The sequence below is a fragment of the Pan paniscus genome, chromosome 19, assembly GCF_029289425.2.
Source record: "Pan paniscus chromosome 19, NHGRI_mPanPan1-v2.0_pri, whole genome shotgun sequence".
Classification (NCBI taxonomy): Eukaryota; Metazoa; Chordata; class Mammalia; order Primates; family Hominidae; genus Pan; species Pan paniscus.
The window spans coordinates 64,245,810-64,262,907 of record NC_073268.2 but is presented as its reverse complement, the minus strand read 5'-3'; the positions used below and the strand labels follow the sequence as shown (position 1 = coordinate 64,262,907).

Below are 17,098 nucleotides of genomic sequence, written 5' to 3'. Positions count from 1 at the left end.
AATTCACTGATGTGTATGTGAAATCTTTATCTGATCCTTTTCTGGAGGCGCAGAGTCGTATTTTATCCTTTAAGGAGCACAGTCATATTTTCTAGCACGTTCAAAGGACACGCTGGTCTCCTCAATTCCAGGACTGACTCTACGAATACAATTGGTTTTCCTTATCACTCTGGTTCCCGGTGTGTCACACAAAGCAGAGAGGAGATGCACGCCTGGTCCCTTGTGCCTACACTGTCAGATCTCAATAATCCAGCATCTTGGGCACAGGCAGGGTGGGAATGGGAAGTACTTTTAGGCAAAAATAAGAGCCTGGCCCCCTTTGGTAAGATATCTCCGTATGTCTGCCAGCTCCTACAGTGGGGCTGAATTGCTATTTCATGAGCAATAGTGTCATCTTCATCAATGCCAAACAAACAAAATGCTCTCATTCAATTTAGCAACCATGTAGTAAATATCTTCTACACGTTCACTTCAGGTAGCTGTAGTGATCTTGATTTCTGGAAAAACATGTAAAATAACAGTTTCTGAAGCCTTATTCATATTCATTAATTTAACAAATATCATCAGTCACTATTTGCCATGTGAGTTAGCACTAGTGATCCAACAATGAATAGAATAGAGTGCCTCCCTTCAAGGGGGTTCCAGTGCGGTGGAGAATACAGGCAAGTAAATGTCAATCAGTCAGCGACGGATGCTATGACTAGGGAAATACAGGATCCTAGGGGAGCATGAAAGAAGGGAAGATTTCTTAAGAGAAAAGGATGCCCAACCTAAGCTCAAAAAAATTTAAAAAAAAGTCAGCAGTAGCTGAAGCAAGATGTATGCTGAGGTGGGGGTTGGAGGAGGAAGCAGAGAGGGAAGAACATAATTGGCAGGAGGGGGAAGGTATTCCAGCCACTGGGAAAAGTTTAATGAAAGTATCAGAGGGCCGGGCATGGTGGCTCACGCCTGTAATCCTAGCACTTTGGGAGGCTGAGGTGGGTAGATTGCCTGAGCTCAGGAGTTCGAGACCAGCCTGGGCAACATGGTGAAACCCTGTCTCTACTAAAAATACAAAAAAAAAAAAAAAAAATTAGCCGGGCATGGTGGTGCGTGCCCGTAATCCCAGCTACTCGGGAGGCTGAGGCACGAGAATCGCTTGAACCCGAGAGATGGAGGTTGCCATGAGGCGAGATCGTGCCATTACACTCCAGCCTGGGTGACAGAGCAAGATTCTGTCTCAAAAAAAGAGAAAGTGTCAGAGGCCAGGCCCAGCATTCTGGTGCAACTAATGAACTTGAAGTGAGTCAGTATGGTGGGGTGTGTAATTCTAGTGACAGGGAATGCAATGACTAGATCATTGAGAACCAGTCTGGACTTTATCAGGAAGGCATTGGGAGAGCCACTTAAAATTAATAATGTAGCTGGGTATGATGGCACATGCCTGTGGTCCCGGCTACTGAGGAGGCTGAAGCAGGAAGACTGCTTAAGCCCAGGAATTCAAGTCCAGCCTGAGCAACATGCCAAGACCTTGTCACTTAGAAAAAAAATTAATAATGTAATAAGATCTGTGTTCTGAAGACAACTCTGATACAAGGCAGAGAAAGGCTGAGAAAGAAATGAGACACGAGGCAAGGTATCAGGCTATTGCAGTAATCGAGGCCAAGGATGACAGTGACCCAGAGGTATGAACAGACTCTAGTGATCTTTAGGAAGCACAGCTGACAGGACAGGACAGGACAGGACTCACCTCATGAGGAAGGAATAACTGGGCAGATGAAGAAGGCATTCATGGAGAGGAAAGCATAGGGCCTGGCTTCTATGACATATATACACATACCTATTCTGCTTCATAAATAAAACGGAAATAACCCTCAAAGGGTAAAAAAATGTATGCCTGCTGTTGTTCAAATCAGAAAGAAAAACAATAAGTAAACTAGACAGTATCACAGAGGAAAAAATAGGAAACTTAGAGGACTGATCCAGGAGTTTTTTGTTCTTGTTTTTTTGTTTTTTGGGTTTTTTTTTGAGACAGAGTCTTGCTCTGTCACCCAGGCTGGAGTGCAGTGGTGTGATCTCGGCACACTGCAACCTCCACCTCCCGGGTTCAAGTGATTCTCCTGCCTCAGCCTCCCGAGTAGCTGGGACTACAGGCATGTGCCACCACACCCAGCTAATTTTTTTATTTTTAGTAGAGACAGGGTTTCACCATATTGGCCAGGCTGGTCTCAAACTCCTGACCTCAAATGATCCACCTACCTTGGCCTCCCAAAGTACTGGGATTACAGGCATAAGCCACCATGCTCGGACAATCCAGGAGTTCTAAATCTGACCAGTAGGAGTTGCAGCAAGAGAAAATACAGAAAAACAGAAGGAAGGAAATGACAAAAGAATTTCCCAGAATGGAATCTCTAGATTGTAAGGGATGCCAAGCATCCAAAACAGTGAATGAAAATGTACCTACTTTAAGGCATGCTCATAAATAAAAGATCCTAACATGTTCCAGAGAGAAGGAAATAACTCACCTATAAAAAATCAAGAATCGTGATAATGAACGGCCTAAAAGTAACAACACTCCAGTGGCAATGGGTACAGTACAGTATGCACCAAGATCTTAGATTCCAAACAGCATTTCCCAATAAAAGGAACCAGGGATCCTTGAGGAAACAGCAGATTCCAGGGATAGGATAGAGAAAAAGGAGAGCCTGGGACATTTTATGCTTCCAGAAAGCAAGGAATTGCTCATAGATTGTCATGGAAACATCCAAAAGGATTGGCCAATTTGGGATATCTGAGCATCAAAAGAATGGCGAAGACCTGCATACACCAGCAGAGATTTGTTCTTGGTGTGATGTCATCCATCAAATCGTGCCTCTATGATTCTTTGTGGTGCTGATCTTTGTGATGTGATTCTTTGTGGTGGCTCATGCCAAAAGGTCTCAGAACATCAGTTCTGTTCATTTTCTTGTTTTGGTGTTCTTTTTAAAAAGCTCTGCTGCGGGTGGTGGCTCAAGCCTGTAGTCCCAATACTTTGGGAGGCTGAGGTGGGAGGATTGCTTGAGCTCAGGAATTCAAGACCACTCTGGGCAACACAGGGCGACCGGACCCCCATCTCTACAAAAAATAAGTTAAAATTAGCCAGGTGCTATGGTGCAGGCCTGTAGTCCCAGATACTCAGGAGGCTGAGGTGGGAGGATCACTTGAGCCTGGGAGATGGAGGATGCAGTGAGACATGACTGTGCCACTACACTCCAGCTTGGGCAACAGAATGAGACCAGAACCACAACTCTGGGTTCTGGAGAAGTGCTGGTGGTCTGTCATGAGCCCTTTGTGCCCTCCCACCCATAGAGGCCACCTGGAACTGAAGAGCACTAGAATTTGTGGCTGCATGAGGGGACGTTATCCACTCAGTGTTCCACTTGCCAAGGCCCCTAGTCAGTGGCCATTAGGGTCTGTCATCACTGGGATTTTCACTTAACTGCTGATCCATTTCCTCGCTTGGCTTGGTCACTGGCATAGGAACAGGGTAATTACTGGGGTTGGTCAGGCCCTTTTTAATTCTCTATGAGAAAATTAGAAACTGAATTCCAAAACTGAAGATAATTCAACCTTTCAGCTTTGTGGTTATGCTCTAAGTACAACGTATTTTGTTAGTAAGATTTTGATACTTGATTCCAAAATGACCTAGCCTATTGTTTTCCTCATTTAATGAAAACCAAAATTCAGCAGGCCGGTAAATCACATGCAGATACTTGCAGCCAATGTGCTGCCCTTTTCCAGCGCCCCTGACTCCCTATCACTCAGATCACAATAAAAATCCAGATGGGGCTGCAGCCCCATTCTTAACACCTACAGCTATCACAGCCTTTTTTCGCTTTAACAAAAGGAATAAAAGCTGATGATGGTCTTGGCAGGGATATACTTTTTTATCCTCAGAGAGTCTCTTTTCCTGTGACTGAAAATGGCTGACTCTGCCCTATCTCCGAGGAGCAAATGTTCACATTAGAAAACCACCAGCATAGCTGCCTTCTCTCCGGGAGGCCACCACAGAGAAAACCAAGTTTGCATTGGCAACGAATGGAAAAATACCTCCTATTTGTATATGTACACATGTAGCCACCCGGGTATGAGATGGAGATGAGGACAGGGGAGGAGTGGGGGAAGCAGCAAAAGGGATGGGGGCAAAATGTGTGAGTCGAAGGACCTCTGACTGTGACTGTGATGCTGTGTATATACACGTCACCACGTGGATGCGCTTCTGTGCATGTGGGGGATTTAGACCTGTAATGTGAGCATATAAGAACCAATACAAAGTACAGCGCTAAATACATTGTCTGCATATTCAATAAGGGCACTGGTTCTCAAATTTGGCAGCACCTTGAAATCATCAGGGGTGGCTTCAAAAACTACTGATGCTTGGGCCCCACCCCTGGAGGTTGTGATTCACTTGGTATAAAATTACTGTGGTAGGCTGGGTGCAGTGGCTCATGCCTGTAATCCCAGCATTTTGAGAGGCCGAGGCGGGTAGATCACCTGAGGTCAGGAGTTTGAAAACAGCCTGGCCAACAGGGTGAAACCTCGTCTCCACCAAAAATACAAAATTAGCTGGGCATGGTGGCAGGCGCCTGTAATCCCAGCTACTTGGGAGGCTGAATCAGGAGAATCGCTTGAACCCGGGAGATGGAGGTTGCAGTGAGCCGAGATCGCACCACTGCACTCCAGCCTGGGCAACAAGGGCGAAACTCCGTCTTAAAAAAAAAAAAAAAAAATGACTGTGATAGACAGAACAGTGGCTCCCTAAAGATGTCCAGCTCGTAGTCCCTGGTGTCTGTGAATATGTTAGGTTAAATGGCAAACGAGCCATTAAGCTTGTAGATGGAATATGGGTTGCTCATCAGCTGACCTCAACATGAGGAGGTGATCCTGGATTATCTGGGTGGGCCCAAGGTCATGACAAGGGTCCTTAAAAGTAGAAGAGGGAGGCAGCAGTCAGAGGTACAAGTGATGCCATATGAGAGGCACTCAACCTACTGTTGTTGTCTTTGAAGACGGAGGAAGGGGTCATGGGCCAAGGAATGTAGCTGGACCTCTCAAAGCTGGAAAATCAAAGATATGAATTCTCCCCTACATCTTCCAGAAGGAACAGCCACCCTGCCCATGCCTTAGTTTTAGCCCAGTGTGACTCACATCAAACTTCTAGCCCACAGAACTGTAAGACATTAAGAGAGAGAGAGAGAATGTATGTGTGTGTGTGTGTGTGTGTGTGTGTGTGTGTGTATGTGTGTGTGTTTTGAGAGATTCTCTCGCTCGGTCACGTGTGTGTGTGTGTGTGTGTGTGTGTGTGTGTGTGTGTGTGTGTGTGTCTGTGTGTGTGTGTTTTGAGACAGAGTCTCGCTCAGTCACCCAAGCTGGAGTGCAGTGGTGCAATCTCAGCTCACTGCAACCCCTGCCTCCTGGGTTCAAGCGATTCTCCTGCCTCAGCCTCCCGAGTAGCTGGGACTACAGGCGCCTGCCATCATGCCCGGCTAATTTTTGTATGTTTAGTACAGGTGGGGTTTCACCACGTTGGCCAGGCTGGTCTCGAACTCCTGACCTCAAATGATCCATCCACCTCGGCCTCCCAAAGTGCTGGGATTACAGGCGTGAGCCAGCAACAGAAAACTAACACACTTCAACCTGAGGAAGCTAACTTTAAAAATCAAATTAAAAAAATGAAAACAACAACAAAAAAGAAAACTAACACAGGTGTGGCCTGGGCTCTTGGAGTTTTAAAAGCAGCCCAGGTGATTCTAATATGCAGCAAAGTATGATAACCACTAAACCAGGCGAAAGACAAGATAAAGACATGCAGCTTGATTGCCTTATGCTGGACAAAGAAACAGTGCTTTCATATGGGAACTTAGTAAAGCATCCCACCAAATTATGCATGTAAAGCACCATCACTTGTTAGCCATCCACCCACAGACACGGCAGCTTACCTGCACGTATATCACAACACATGATCATCAGTTTGGTGGCTAGAGTCCTCTCTAGTCTCACCCATTGAACAGGCTAAATTTCCTTGGGATGAGGAACAATTGTACACCAGATAGGCAGATTTTCTATAAAGCTTACTTTCCTTTTTTTTTTTTTTGAGATGGATTGTCACTCTATCGCCCAGGCTGGAGTGCAGTGGCACAATCTCGGCTCACTGCAACATCTGCCTCCCAGGTTGAAGAGATTCTCCTGCCTCAGCCTCCCGCGTAGCTGGGATTACACGCATACAACACCATGCCTGGCTAATTTTTTGTATCTTTAGTAGAGACAGGGTTTCACCATGCTGGCCAGGCTGGTCTCAAACTCCTGACCTCGTGATCCACCCGCCTCAGCCTGCCAAAGTGCTGTGATTACAGGAATGAGCCACCGTGCCCGGCCTATAAAGCTTACTTTCTTATCAATACTATCACTTAAGGAAGGAACTGACCAATAACTGAATTATATGCAAATACATAAATTAGCCTGTTCGTGTTGGTACCATCAGGAAAAGAACTAAGTTGTCCTCTCTGTGCTGAAACTATTAGAATTGTAAAGAGAGAAGGCTTCTCCATTGGATTTAGTAATCTATTTATTTACGATAGATGATAAACAGATGGAATTGATTTATGACAGATAAATGGAACAGCACTGCAGGAACAAATTAACTCATTCTTCCCAAGGATGGAGAATAGAAGTGTCTGCTGTAGGATTCTGAGAAGTGCAGCCCTCTCTTCAAAGCGGGTGTTCGTCTATCCCCAGGGCTTCGATGCTTGCTCATACATGATAACTTTTCTTTTTTTTTGAGACGGAGATTTGCTCTGTCGCCCAGGCTGGAGTGCAATGGTACAATCTCGGCTCACCACAACCTCCGCCTCCTGGGTTCTAGCAATTCTCCTGCCTCAGCCTCCCAAGTAGCTGTGATTACAGGTGTGGGCCACCACGCCCAGCTAATTTTTTGTATTTTTAGTAGAGATGGGGTCTCATCATGTTGGCCAGGCTGGTCTCCTGACCTTGTAATCCGCCTGCCTCAGCCTCCCAAAGTGTTGGAATTACAGGTGTGAGCCACTGCACCCACCTGATAACTTTTCTTGAAAGCCATTCCATCGTGGTATTACTAAAAGCTGAAACCTTAGATAGAATACTTTACATTTTCTTTTTCTCTTCCTACTTTGTCTTCTTTAGAGAGGAAGCCAGTTTAGCAGCAAAAGCAGTCACGTTAGAATCAGAAGACCTGAGCTGGAGTTTAGCTCTGTCACTCATAAGCGATGTGGCCTCAGGGAGCCCTGCAGCCACTCTGAGTTTTGCCTCTCACACGAGGAGGGTGCCGCCTTCATGATGTTGTGTGGAGATGAAATGAAATGACATAGATGAAAGGGCTTAGCACATAGTGGGGGCTTTCCATAAATGCCAGCTTCACTGCCACTCAACGACTCCACGCTGTCACACGTCACCTCTACACTGCAGCTGCTCCCATCTCTTCTCTTTGGCTCTGCCCTCTCCCTGAGCTCTGGTACCATGTCTCCCACTGCCAACTGGACATCTCCCGCTGGCATCTCTAATTAGACACATGTAAACTGGACTTACCATCTCACCCAAAAACCAGTGTCTCCTCTCAAGTTTCCCAACTTCATCCTTAACATAAAATCACTGGCAATCCCGTGCACCCGTATTTCTTCCCCCTTTCCACTCCTACAACCCATCCAGGCCCTCCTCAAGCACAAGAGCCTTGCAGATGCCTACACGTCTTAAACACTCCCCAATCCACCCTGCTTGCAGTTTGCAAATTCATCTTTTTCCAACCAGACTTGTCACATCAAACCCTGAACAAAGATCTTCAAACCCTTTTTTGCCCTGAAGCCTGGTACACAGGATCGAAGAAGAGCAAACTCCACCGGGTGTGGGGATGACATGAGGCCCACACAGCCTCAGTGTACAAAGTGCTGAGCAATTTCATATCACTGCCACATAGAAGAAAAGCTCTTGGGATGAATGGATCATAAAACACAGTATTGTTAAAAGCAGCTACTGAGAACTGAAAAATTTTTCACCAAATTTCTTTGCATAGTATTTAACAACTATCATCTAAATCTGCCACAACCCCCACTCCAATGCGTTAAACTGTAACAATCATTGACATTAAACCACTTTACATGTTGTATAATCTTAAACTCATTCAACAAATGCTCAAGCCTTTAGTATTTATGTCAACGGCAAATCTGGTCAATCCCAGACTTATTCTTACCATTTTGTTCATCCAATTCATTCCCAATTTCCTGCCCCATTTGTTTTTGGCGACTTATGATAGAGGAAAGGGCATCAAGGCCTGCGTCCTGTTCTGAAAGAAAAAAGAAAAATAATTAACTAGAAACTAGAAGAAAACAACTTAAAGTCCATAAGTATACCCAGGCATGTAACACAAGTTGACATATAAATCAGTCAGGAAAAAAAAGAGAAAAGAGTTAACATTATTGGAACAAAATTTAAAAACTAAACACCTACCTGACACCTTAAACTAAAACGATTTCCAAAAGAATTAAGATTTTAAATATGAAAAACAAAGTAAGATTTGGAAACATGAACATTTAAACTTTCTGATACTTAATATATAAAGAGCATGTACAAATCAATAAGAAAAAGACTGAATATCCCAATTTTTTAAATCAGCAGAGGATACAGGCAAGAACTTCACAATAAAAAAGAAAATAAAGTTTTGACATCGCTACTAATTTTTTAAAAATACAAATAAAAAACTTTTTTTGGCTTATCAGATTTATAAGGATTAAAAAGAATGACAATACCTAAGGTTAATTAAATTGTGACGATCTAGAAGCTCCCAAGTACTATGTAATAGGTGAATAAGTTTTACTGACGGCCGTATTTCTCAAGTGTAGACTGTGCCCACCTTTTTACCTGCCAATTCTAAGTCTAGGAATGTATGTAAGAAAATATTCAGATAGCATGTAATGATGGATATACAAGGATATTCCCTGAAACATTTGTTTCTTGTGCCAGATATCAACTTAGTGCCTCTCAGCTCCAAATTCATTCTTTTTGGCTGCTCTATGAAGATGAACCAGCTGGGCACAGTGGCTCATGCCTGTTATCCCAGCCACTTTGGGAAGCCAAGGCAGGAGGTTCACTTGAAGCCAGGAGTTCAAAACCATCCTGCGTCAAAAAGTAAGATCTCACCTCTAGAAAATTTTCTTTAAAAAATTAGCCAGGCAGCCAGTCGCGGTGGCTCACGCCTGTAATCCCAGCACTTTGAGAGGCCAAGGCGGGTGGATCACGAGGTCAGGAGATCGAGACCATCCTGGCTAACAAAGTGAAACCCCGTCTCTACTAAAAATACAAAAAAAAATTAGCTGGGCCTGGTGGTGGACACCTGTAGGCCCAGCTACTGGGGAGGCTGAGGCAGGAGAATGGTGTGAACCCAGGAAGCGGAGCTTGCAGTGAGCTGAGATTGCGCCAATGCACTCCAGCCTGGGTGACAGAGTGAGACTCCATCTCAAAAAAAAAAAAAAATTAGCTAGGCACGATGGCATGTACCTGTAGTGTCAGCTACTTGGGAGGCTGAGGTGAGAGGATTGGTTAATCATCCAGGAGTTCGAGGCTGCAGTGAGCCATGATCACGCCACTGCACCCCAGCCTGGGTGACAGAGAGAGGCTCTGTCTCTAAATAAAAAATAATTTGAAAATTTTTTTAAAAAGAAAATGAACCAAGGCTGCTTGAATACTTTTTCCTTTGTCAGAGTTTTTGCTTCCTGGCTCCAGCCTGCAATCTTGGCAGGCTCCTTTAGCAACTGCAGCTCCTTCAGTGCCTGGCCCCTTCAGTGCACAGTGGCCAGCAATACCCAGAACCAGCAACTTCTCCCAGCACACCCCCTCCTCGGGCAGGTTTATAACAAGAGCGCCTCCAGGGAGGTTCTTCTCCATGAAGAGTTTCCCCCAGCATCCCAGAGGGCAGATCTCCAGGAGGTTCCGACAGCAGGGCACCACGGGGGCTTCTGTGAAATTCAGGGACCCTCAGCTGAGCCTTCTCTTAGCCCTAGGGGCGTGGGCTCCTCCCTGGACATTCTGTCTCAGCCTGAGACTTGGTGATTGCACCTTATCCCTGCTAGTTCTGTTTTCTTGAGAGTTCTTTTGCCCTCTTGTTAGCTAATCCCTCGTTACTCTAATCCCTGTTAAAATTAATGATTTACATTCAACTTTCCCTGTCAAATTTCTCTCTCCTGATCAGACCCATAGTGATATATTTATAATAGTGAAAAATTAGAAAGTACCTAAATGCCCAAACACAGAGATTTGTTTATAAATTTATAGTATATCCATATAGTAAAACACTGTATAGCCACTGAAAATCACATCGTTTATCTATATTTTGATGTTGAAAGAAGTTCATGATATGTTTTGTTTTGTTGTTGTTGTTGTTGTTGTTTTTGAGACGGAGTCTCACTCTGTCGCCCACGCTGGAGTGCAGTGGCACTATCTCGGCTCACTGCAAGCCCCACCTCCCGGGTTCACGCCATTCTCCTGCCTCAGCCTCCCGGGTTCACGCCACTCTCCTGTCTCAGCCTCCCAAGTAGCTGGGACTACAGGCACCCGCCACCGCGCCCGGCTAATTTTTTGTGTTTTTAATAGAGACGGGGTTTCACCGTGTTAGCCAGGATGGTCTCGAGCTCCTGACCTTGTGATCCGCCCGCCTCGGCCTCCCAAAGTGCTGGGATTACAGGTGTGAGCCACCGCCCCCGGCCCCCATGATATGTTCTTAAGTAAAAAGCAGGAAGCTGGGCGCAGTGGCTCACGCCTGTAATCCCAGCACTTTAGGGGGCTGAAGCGGGCAGATCACTTGAGCCCAGGAGTTTGAGACCAGACTGGGCAACACTGTCTGTCTCTACTAAAAATACAAACATTATCTGGGTGTGGTGGCGCATGCCTATAGTCCCAGCTACTCGGAGGTGGATGGATCACTTGAGCGTGGGAGGCAGAGGTCACAGTGAGCCGAGATCGCGCCACTGCACTCCAGCCTGGGTAACAGAGTGAGAACCTGTCTCAAAAACAAACAAAAAAAAAGATACAAAACAAAGTATAGTAAAACAGCTTTTGTTTTAAAAATGAAAATGTATTACTTTGAAACTTTTTGCAAATTTAAAGAGCAAAGTTAGTTTTTGAAAATTTAAAGAAAAAGGTGAGTTAAACTCAAGTTACTCGAGATCCTTTCTTTAAAATTTAATATCTATATTTTAAACTGGGGGTCTGGGTTATGTCTTTGTTAAAATTTTCTTCCTCTAATTTCAGGTGCTTTGAGAACACTGTGAAGCTGAGTGTAATGACTCTTGTTCACCACGGAACACGCCGCATGAAGGTAACATTATACCCCTCGCAGCTTCATTTGTCTACAGGGTTTTTGAAATGACTGTTTCACATAAAGGCATATCTACAAAAGCAAAAATCACAAAGGTCTTACTCGAGGTCGCATTAACATTTACTTATATTTTTTCCAAGTCTTTTTATGGAATTAAATCATCAAACTTAGCTCTTTAATTCATCTGGAATTTATTTAAACTAATGGTGTGAGGTAAGAACCCCTTTGTGACATTGTTTGACACACTGTACTTTTTTTAACTATACAAATGACCTGCCGTCTTTAGGGATCATTCACAAGGACCATTTTATAGTAAAATCACTTTATAATGAGGTCCTCTTGGTCTTTAATGACAACCCCTTGGATGGCCTCCAAGATAAATCCATCCTCAACCAAGTGCTCCTATAGGATGACTGATGTTATAGTAAAATTCTAAATGCATCTGATGAATAATCTATATATATAGGACTGAGGGTTGAGTGTCAATGTGGATTAAAAGATAAAACCATTTAAAAAGAGGAAAGGCGATTCCTCCACAGTTTCCATTAGGAAAAGAGTCATTAAACTCCTAAAATTGCTTTATCTAGTAGAGACAGATTATGAATGAAAAATACACTAATTACACTCTTTAATCTCAAACTTGACTCATTATCTGATTTAGCAACCTGATGATCATCTAATGCACAAGAGAAAGAGAACTAAAAGTTCTGTTCCACTCTAATAATTTTTATAAGCTTAACAATTCTCTCCACATCTTTAAGTGCTGCAGTAAATTTTCATTTCACAATCCAAAGACACAGAAGATTCAGATAATCGAGATGCTGTAGAGGTAATAATAATCACATTCATAACCTGGGCTTCCCCAAGTCCTGAAGAGGCATTTCTAAGGGGAAGGTGGTATGGCTATCTTAGAGACAATGATCAAAACACAATGCTGCTGACTGCAAAAATATAAATAATCAAGAAGCATGCATGGGCATGGTGGTGTGCACCTGTAGTCTCAGCTATTCAGGAGGCTAAGGCAGGAGGACTGCTTGAGCCCAGAAGTTCCAGTCCAGCCAGGGGCAATATAGCAAGACTCCAGTCTCAAAAAGAAAAAAAGAAGAAGAAACCATACCATGCAGTTTCTTTTTCTTTTTTTTTTTTTTTTTTTTTGAGACAGAGTTTCGCTCTTGTCGCCCAGGCTGGAGTACAATGGCATGATTTCGGCTCACTGTAACCTCCACCTTCCAAGTTCAAGCAATTCTCCTGTCTCCGCCTCCCCGGTGGCTGGGATTACAGGCATCCACCACAACGCCCAGCTAATTTTTGTATTTTTAGTAGAGACGAGGTTTTGCCATGTTGGCCAGGCTGGTCTTGAACTCCTGACCTCAGGTGATCCAGCTGCCTCGGCCTCCCAAAGTGCTGGGATTACAGGCGTGAGCCACCACACCCAGCCACCACGTACTTTCTTACCAACAAAACTACCATCATGTCATAACTGCCAAAATCTGCCCTGCTCTTTCACATAACCCAAGTCACGATGATATCACAAGAGGGCAATTGTAACATACCACACTCTATTAGTCATTATTCTATTTTACAATGATTTGAATTTTTAAAAATGGATGGATCATTGTTACAGACAGAATAATATCCCCCATGTTTAAGATGTCCATATCCTAATCCCCAGAAACTATGACTATGTTCCCTTACATGGCAAAAGGGACTTTGCAGATGTGATTAAGGTTAAAAATCTGAGAGGGGGGATTAGCCTGGATTATCCAGGTGGATCCAGTATAATCATATGAGTCCTGAAAAGCAGAGAACCTTTCCCAGCTGCCGTCAGAGGGAGTATGAAGAAGGGTCAGAGAGAGATAACTTGCTGGCTTTGAAGATGAAAGAAGAGATGTGGGAGCCCTCTAGAAGCTAGAAAAAGTAAGGGAACGAATTCTCCAGAATAAGCCTCCAGAAAAGAATCAAGCTAACTGCTTGATCTGAGCCCTGTGGGACCTGCATTGGACTACTCACCTACAGAACTGTAAGATCATAAATGTGTTTTAAGTCACTAAGTTTGTGCTAATTTATTAAAGCAGCAATAGAAAACTAATACAATCATTTTTTTAAAATCCCCTTGAAACCATTAGGTGTTTGGATATTTCCTATCTGTAGACATTCAGAAATGCAAGATCTGGATAGTGGGAAACTAAAGGGCAAATGCAGTTTCAATGAAGAAACTGCACAGAAGAAAAAGGAAGAGTTGGAAAAAGAACCTGTATATTAAAGAAACTTAAGAGACATAACTAGTTGCAATGTATGGGCCATATTTAGATCCTGAATTGAACTATCTAAAAGAAAACATCACAGCACAATCAGGGAAACTTGAACGCTGAGTATTTGATTAGATTCAGGAAATACTGTTAACTTCTTAAGGATGATAATGGCATGTGACTGCAGTTTTCCAAAACAGTATTTATCTTTTCCAAACATATTTCAGATATATATTCTCAAATATCCACTGATGAAATGATACGATGTCTGGGATTTGCTTCCAAAATAGCCTAGGGGCTGGGTAGGATGGGTAGGTTACGGGATGGCGTATACATGTGAACAGATTGGCTATGGGTTGACAATCACTGAGGCTGGAGGATGAGTAGGACAAAGTCATTATCTGACACTCTCTACTATTATACATGTTTGAAATTTTCCATAGTAAAAAGTTATGAATATTTTAACAATACAACAGAGGGACATCCCTAACAGCTGCAGCTACAGTCCCTGGATTGAGTACAAGATCCAGACCCCAATGACTGTCTTTTTTTCCTGTGTCTTTGACATACATGAGACTTCTTCTTTTTCTATGTCTTTGCCCCAGATCTGAGCCCAGCTAGTGGCACGGAGCACCGACATATTTAAATCAAGGACTGAAATGTACAACACTTGTTTAAATCAATGAATGACCACAGAGGGAGGGCCCTCTAGCTTTACAAAAGAAAGGAATACAGTCTCTGCTAGACAGAAAGACTCCTGGCCAACACTAGAGAGCCCTCTGAGTTTACACAGTCAAAAAAGTAGTTGATGTTGTGTTGTCCAGTGCCCACAGAGAAGCAATGAACCTTTCACATTTAACATACAGAAGGAGCTCTCCCTCAATAAAGGGAGGTAGGAATGAAAGAGAAGAAAATCAGGTCGCCCAGGTGCGGTGGCTCACGCCTGTAATCCTAGCACTTTGGGAGCCTGAGGTGGGGGGGGGGGGATCATCTGAGGTCAGGAGTTCGAGACCAGCCTGGCCAACATGGCAAAATCCTGTCTCTACTAAAAATACAAATATTAGCCAGATGCAGTGGCATGCACCTGTAGTCCCAGCTACTTGGGAGGCTGAGGCTGGAGAATCACTTGAACCCAGGAGATGGAGGTTGTAGTGAGTTGAGATCGCACCACTGCACTCCAGCCTGGGTGACAGAGTGAGACACCATCTCAAAAAAAAAAAAAAAAAAAGAAAAGAAAAATTAGGTCAAGCTAGATAAAAAGTTAATCACTATGTTAGAAGACTCAGAGCAAGTTTAAGAATAGATGTTTTTATTTTTGTTTTAAGATTTTAGGAAAGGAATCCTTCTAGTCTAGGTGACAGCTACAAGAAAGGGTATCTTCAAAGAAAGTTGTCTGTGAAGCTGTGACTGCAAGGGTTCAAAGGTTAGCTACTAAGATTCCCCAGTGTGAAATGGAGTCTGGCTAGCCACCTTCTACAGCCCCATTTCACATGCAAGCACCAAGAGAACTAAGAACGCAGAAATCTAGAACGATTGCACAATTTCCTGCTGGAGTCTAGAAAGAACATCTATAGAAAACTCATAAGACTAGATGGAGCTGATGAAGAAACCCCATCAAGAGAGACCTCCTGGGTGAAGGCGGAATGACACTTCCTACTTCTCCAAGGTCTGCGATCCGACTTAGGGACAAGGGTCTATAATAACCAAAGCATTCTGAAACAAGAAACAAGTACCCTTGTTCCTTCTATCTCAGGGATCTTTGAGGCAATTAAGTGATTGTCATCACCCACCCATCTTCTGCCTAATGCCCATTTCATGCTTCAAATTACAGCTGAAGGGGCACAGAAGCCAAATTGGCTAATTTGTTACGATGAGGCCTCACTTCTAGGTTAGGCAAGGAAGGCATTCCCTGCCCTTCAGTCTATGTTCTACCAGTAAACTGTAATTTTGGGATGATTTTCAAAGTTTCTAAGGGTCGGCTAGAGTGCAGAATGGCTAAAGGATTCCACGGGCTAAAGGAAGTCAGAAATGACCTTTTGTGGCTCTTTATTTTCATTTAATGCAGGACCTGGCAAGGACGCAAACAAAGCCATAGCAACTTCAGCACATCGTCAAGATTCTTGAGGCAGAGAAAAGGCTAATAAGGGTTCTGTGCGAAGATTACTTCCATTTTTTGTATTTGTCCTTGAAAAACAGCTCGCTAGCAAAGAGGAATATGGCATTTCTTTCTTTCTTTTTCTTGAAACAGTCTTGCCCTGTCGCCAGGCTGGAGTGTAGTAGCACAATCTCGGCTCACTGCAACCTCTGCCTCCCGAGTTCAAGCCATTCTCCTGCCTCAGCCTCCCGAGTAGCTGGGACTACAGGCGCCCGCCACGGACACCCAGCTAATTTTTGTATTTTTAGTAGAGATGGGGTTTCACCATGTTGGCCAGGATGATCTCGATCTCTTGACCTTGTGATGTGCTTGCCTCTGCCTCCCAAAGTGCTGGGATTACCGGCGTGAGCCACCACGCCCGGCCGGAACATAACATTTCAAAACGCAAAGGTAAGAGCAGTGGAGAGAAACTGACCTGCAACGTGCGCTGCCGCTCCCCGCAAACTCCACCCACACCCCACAGGCCAGCAGGCTTCCCAAGGGTGAGAATCTTCATAAGGAAGCTCTGTTTTGGAGACTGTGACAAACACTTTGAGGAGCATCCTCTCACACTGACCTAAAGCAACCCCTGAAAATAGCACCTTCTTCGGGACGAGCATACGCTTCCCGACTGAAAACAGCTTTTCTTGGCAAAATGCAACAATGCCAGAAAATGCATGAGTATTAGCTATAAGGTGCTCCATTCAGGAGCTGTGAGTCCTGAAGAGCGAACGGTTGTGCTGCATGTAAAGCTGTGCTGCTTTTCATTTTTTTCACTTTCCTCCAAATATGGTAATGGGTGAAGTATGTAAAACTGAAGATGTAAGAGAGTCACGGTGTTTCACTGACTCGATAATTTCACTGTGAAAAGGGAATTCAAAATAGAATCAGATTTCTGCTTCTGCCCAAGATGGACTGACAGGCACCAGACTTCCTTCTGGCCTGAAACAACTGGAAAAACAAAACAAAACAGGGTAAATATACGAAACAACAGTTTTAAGACATGGACATCAGGAAATGAAGGGCAGTGATCCCTGAGAGACGGGAAACAAATGAGGTGAGTTCTAAGACTGCCCCGGATTACTACCTCATAAGAGTTCCCAAGCCATGGTGTGGGGATGGGAGAACACAGGTGGAACCCAGCATTTTCCTCGAGTTGAGAAAAGTCCCAAGAGGCCATGGTGGTTAGAGGATGTAGGGCACAGGACCAGAGAGGACTGCAGAGAGAGTACTCTGTAGATCTGCACAGGGGCCACTTTGAGTCTCGAGCTGAGTGTCATTCAGAAATTAGTGACTTTGGCAAGGCTGCATGATCCAAGAGCAATATACAAAGATCAAGTGTATTTTGATATACAAGCA

General features: G+C 44.0%; 1 protein-coding gene across 4 annotated transcripts in view; it reads right to left on the bottom strand.

The window, feature by feature from the left end:
* STX8 (syntaxin 8) overlaps window positions 1-17,098 on the bottom strand; it is a 327,440-nt gene that overhangs the window by 234,519 nt on the left and 75,823 nt on the right. For all 4 annotated transcript variants that reach the window (XM_003818086.5, XM_057300232.2, XM_063599242.1 and 1 more), the window contains one exon: window positions 8,237-8,329. In XM_003818086.5, the coding sequence (XP_003818134.1) occupies window positions 8,237-8,329 (93 nt within the window). The remainder of the gene's footprint in view (window positions 1-8,236; window positions 8,330-17,098) is intronic.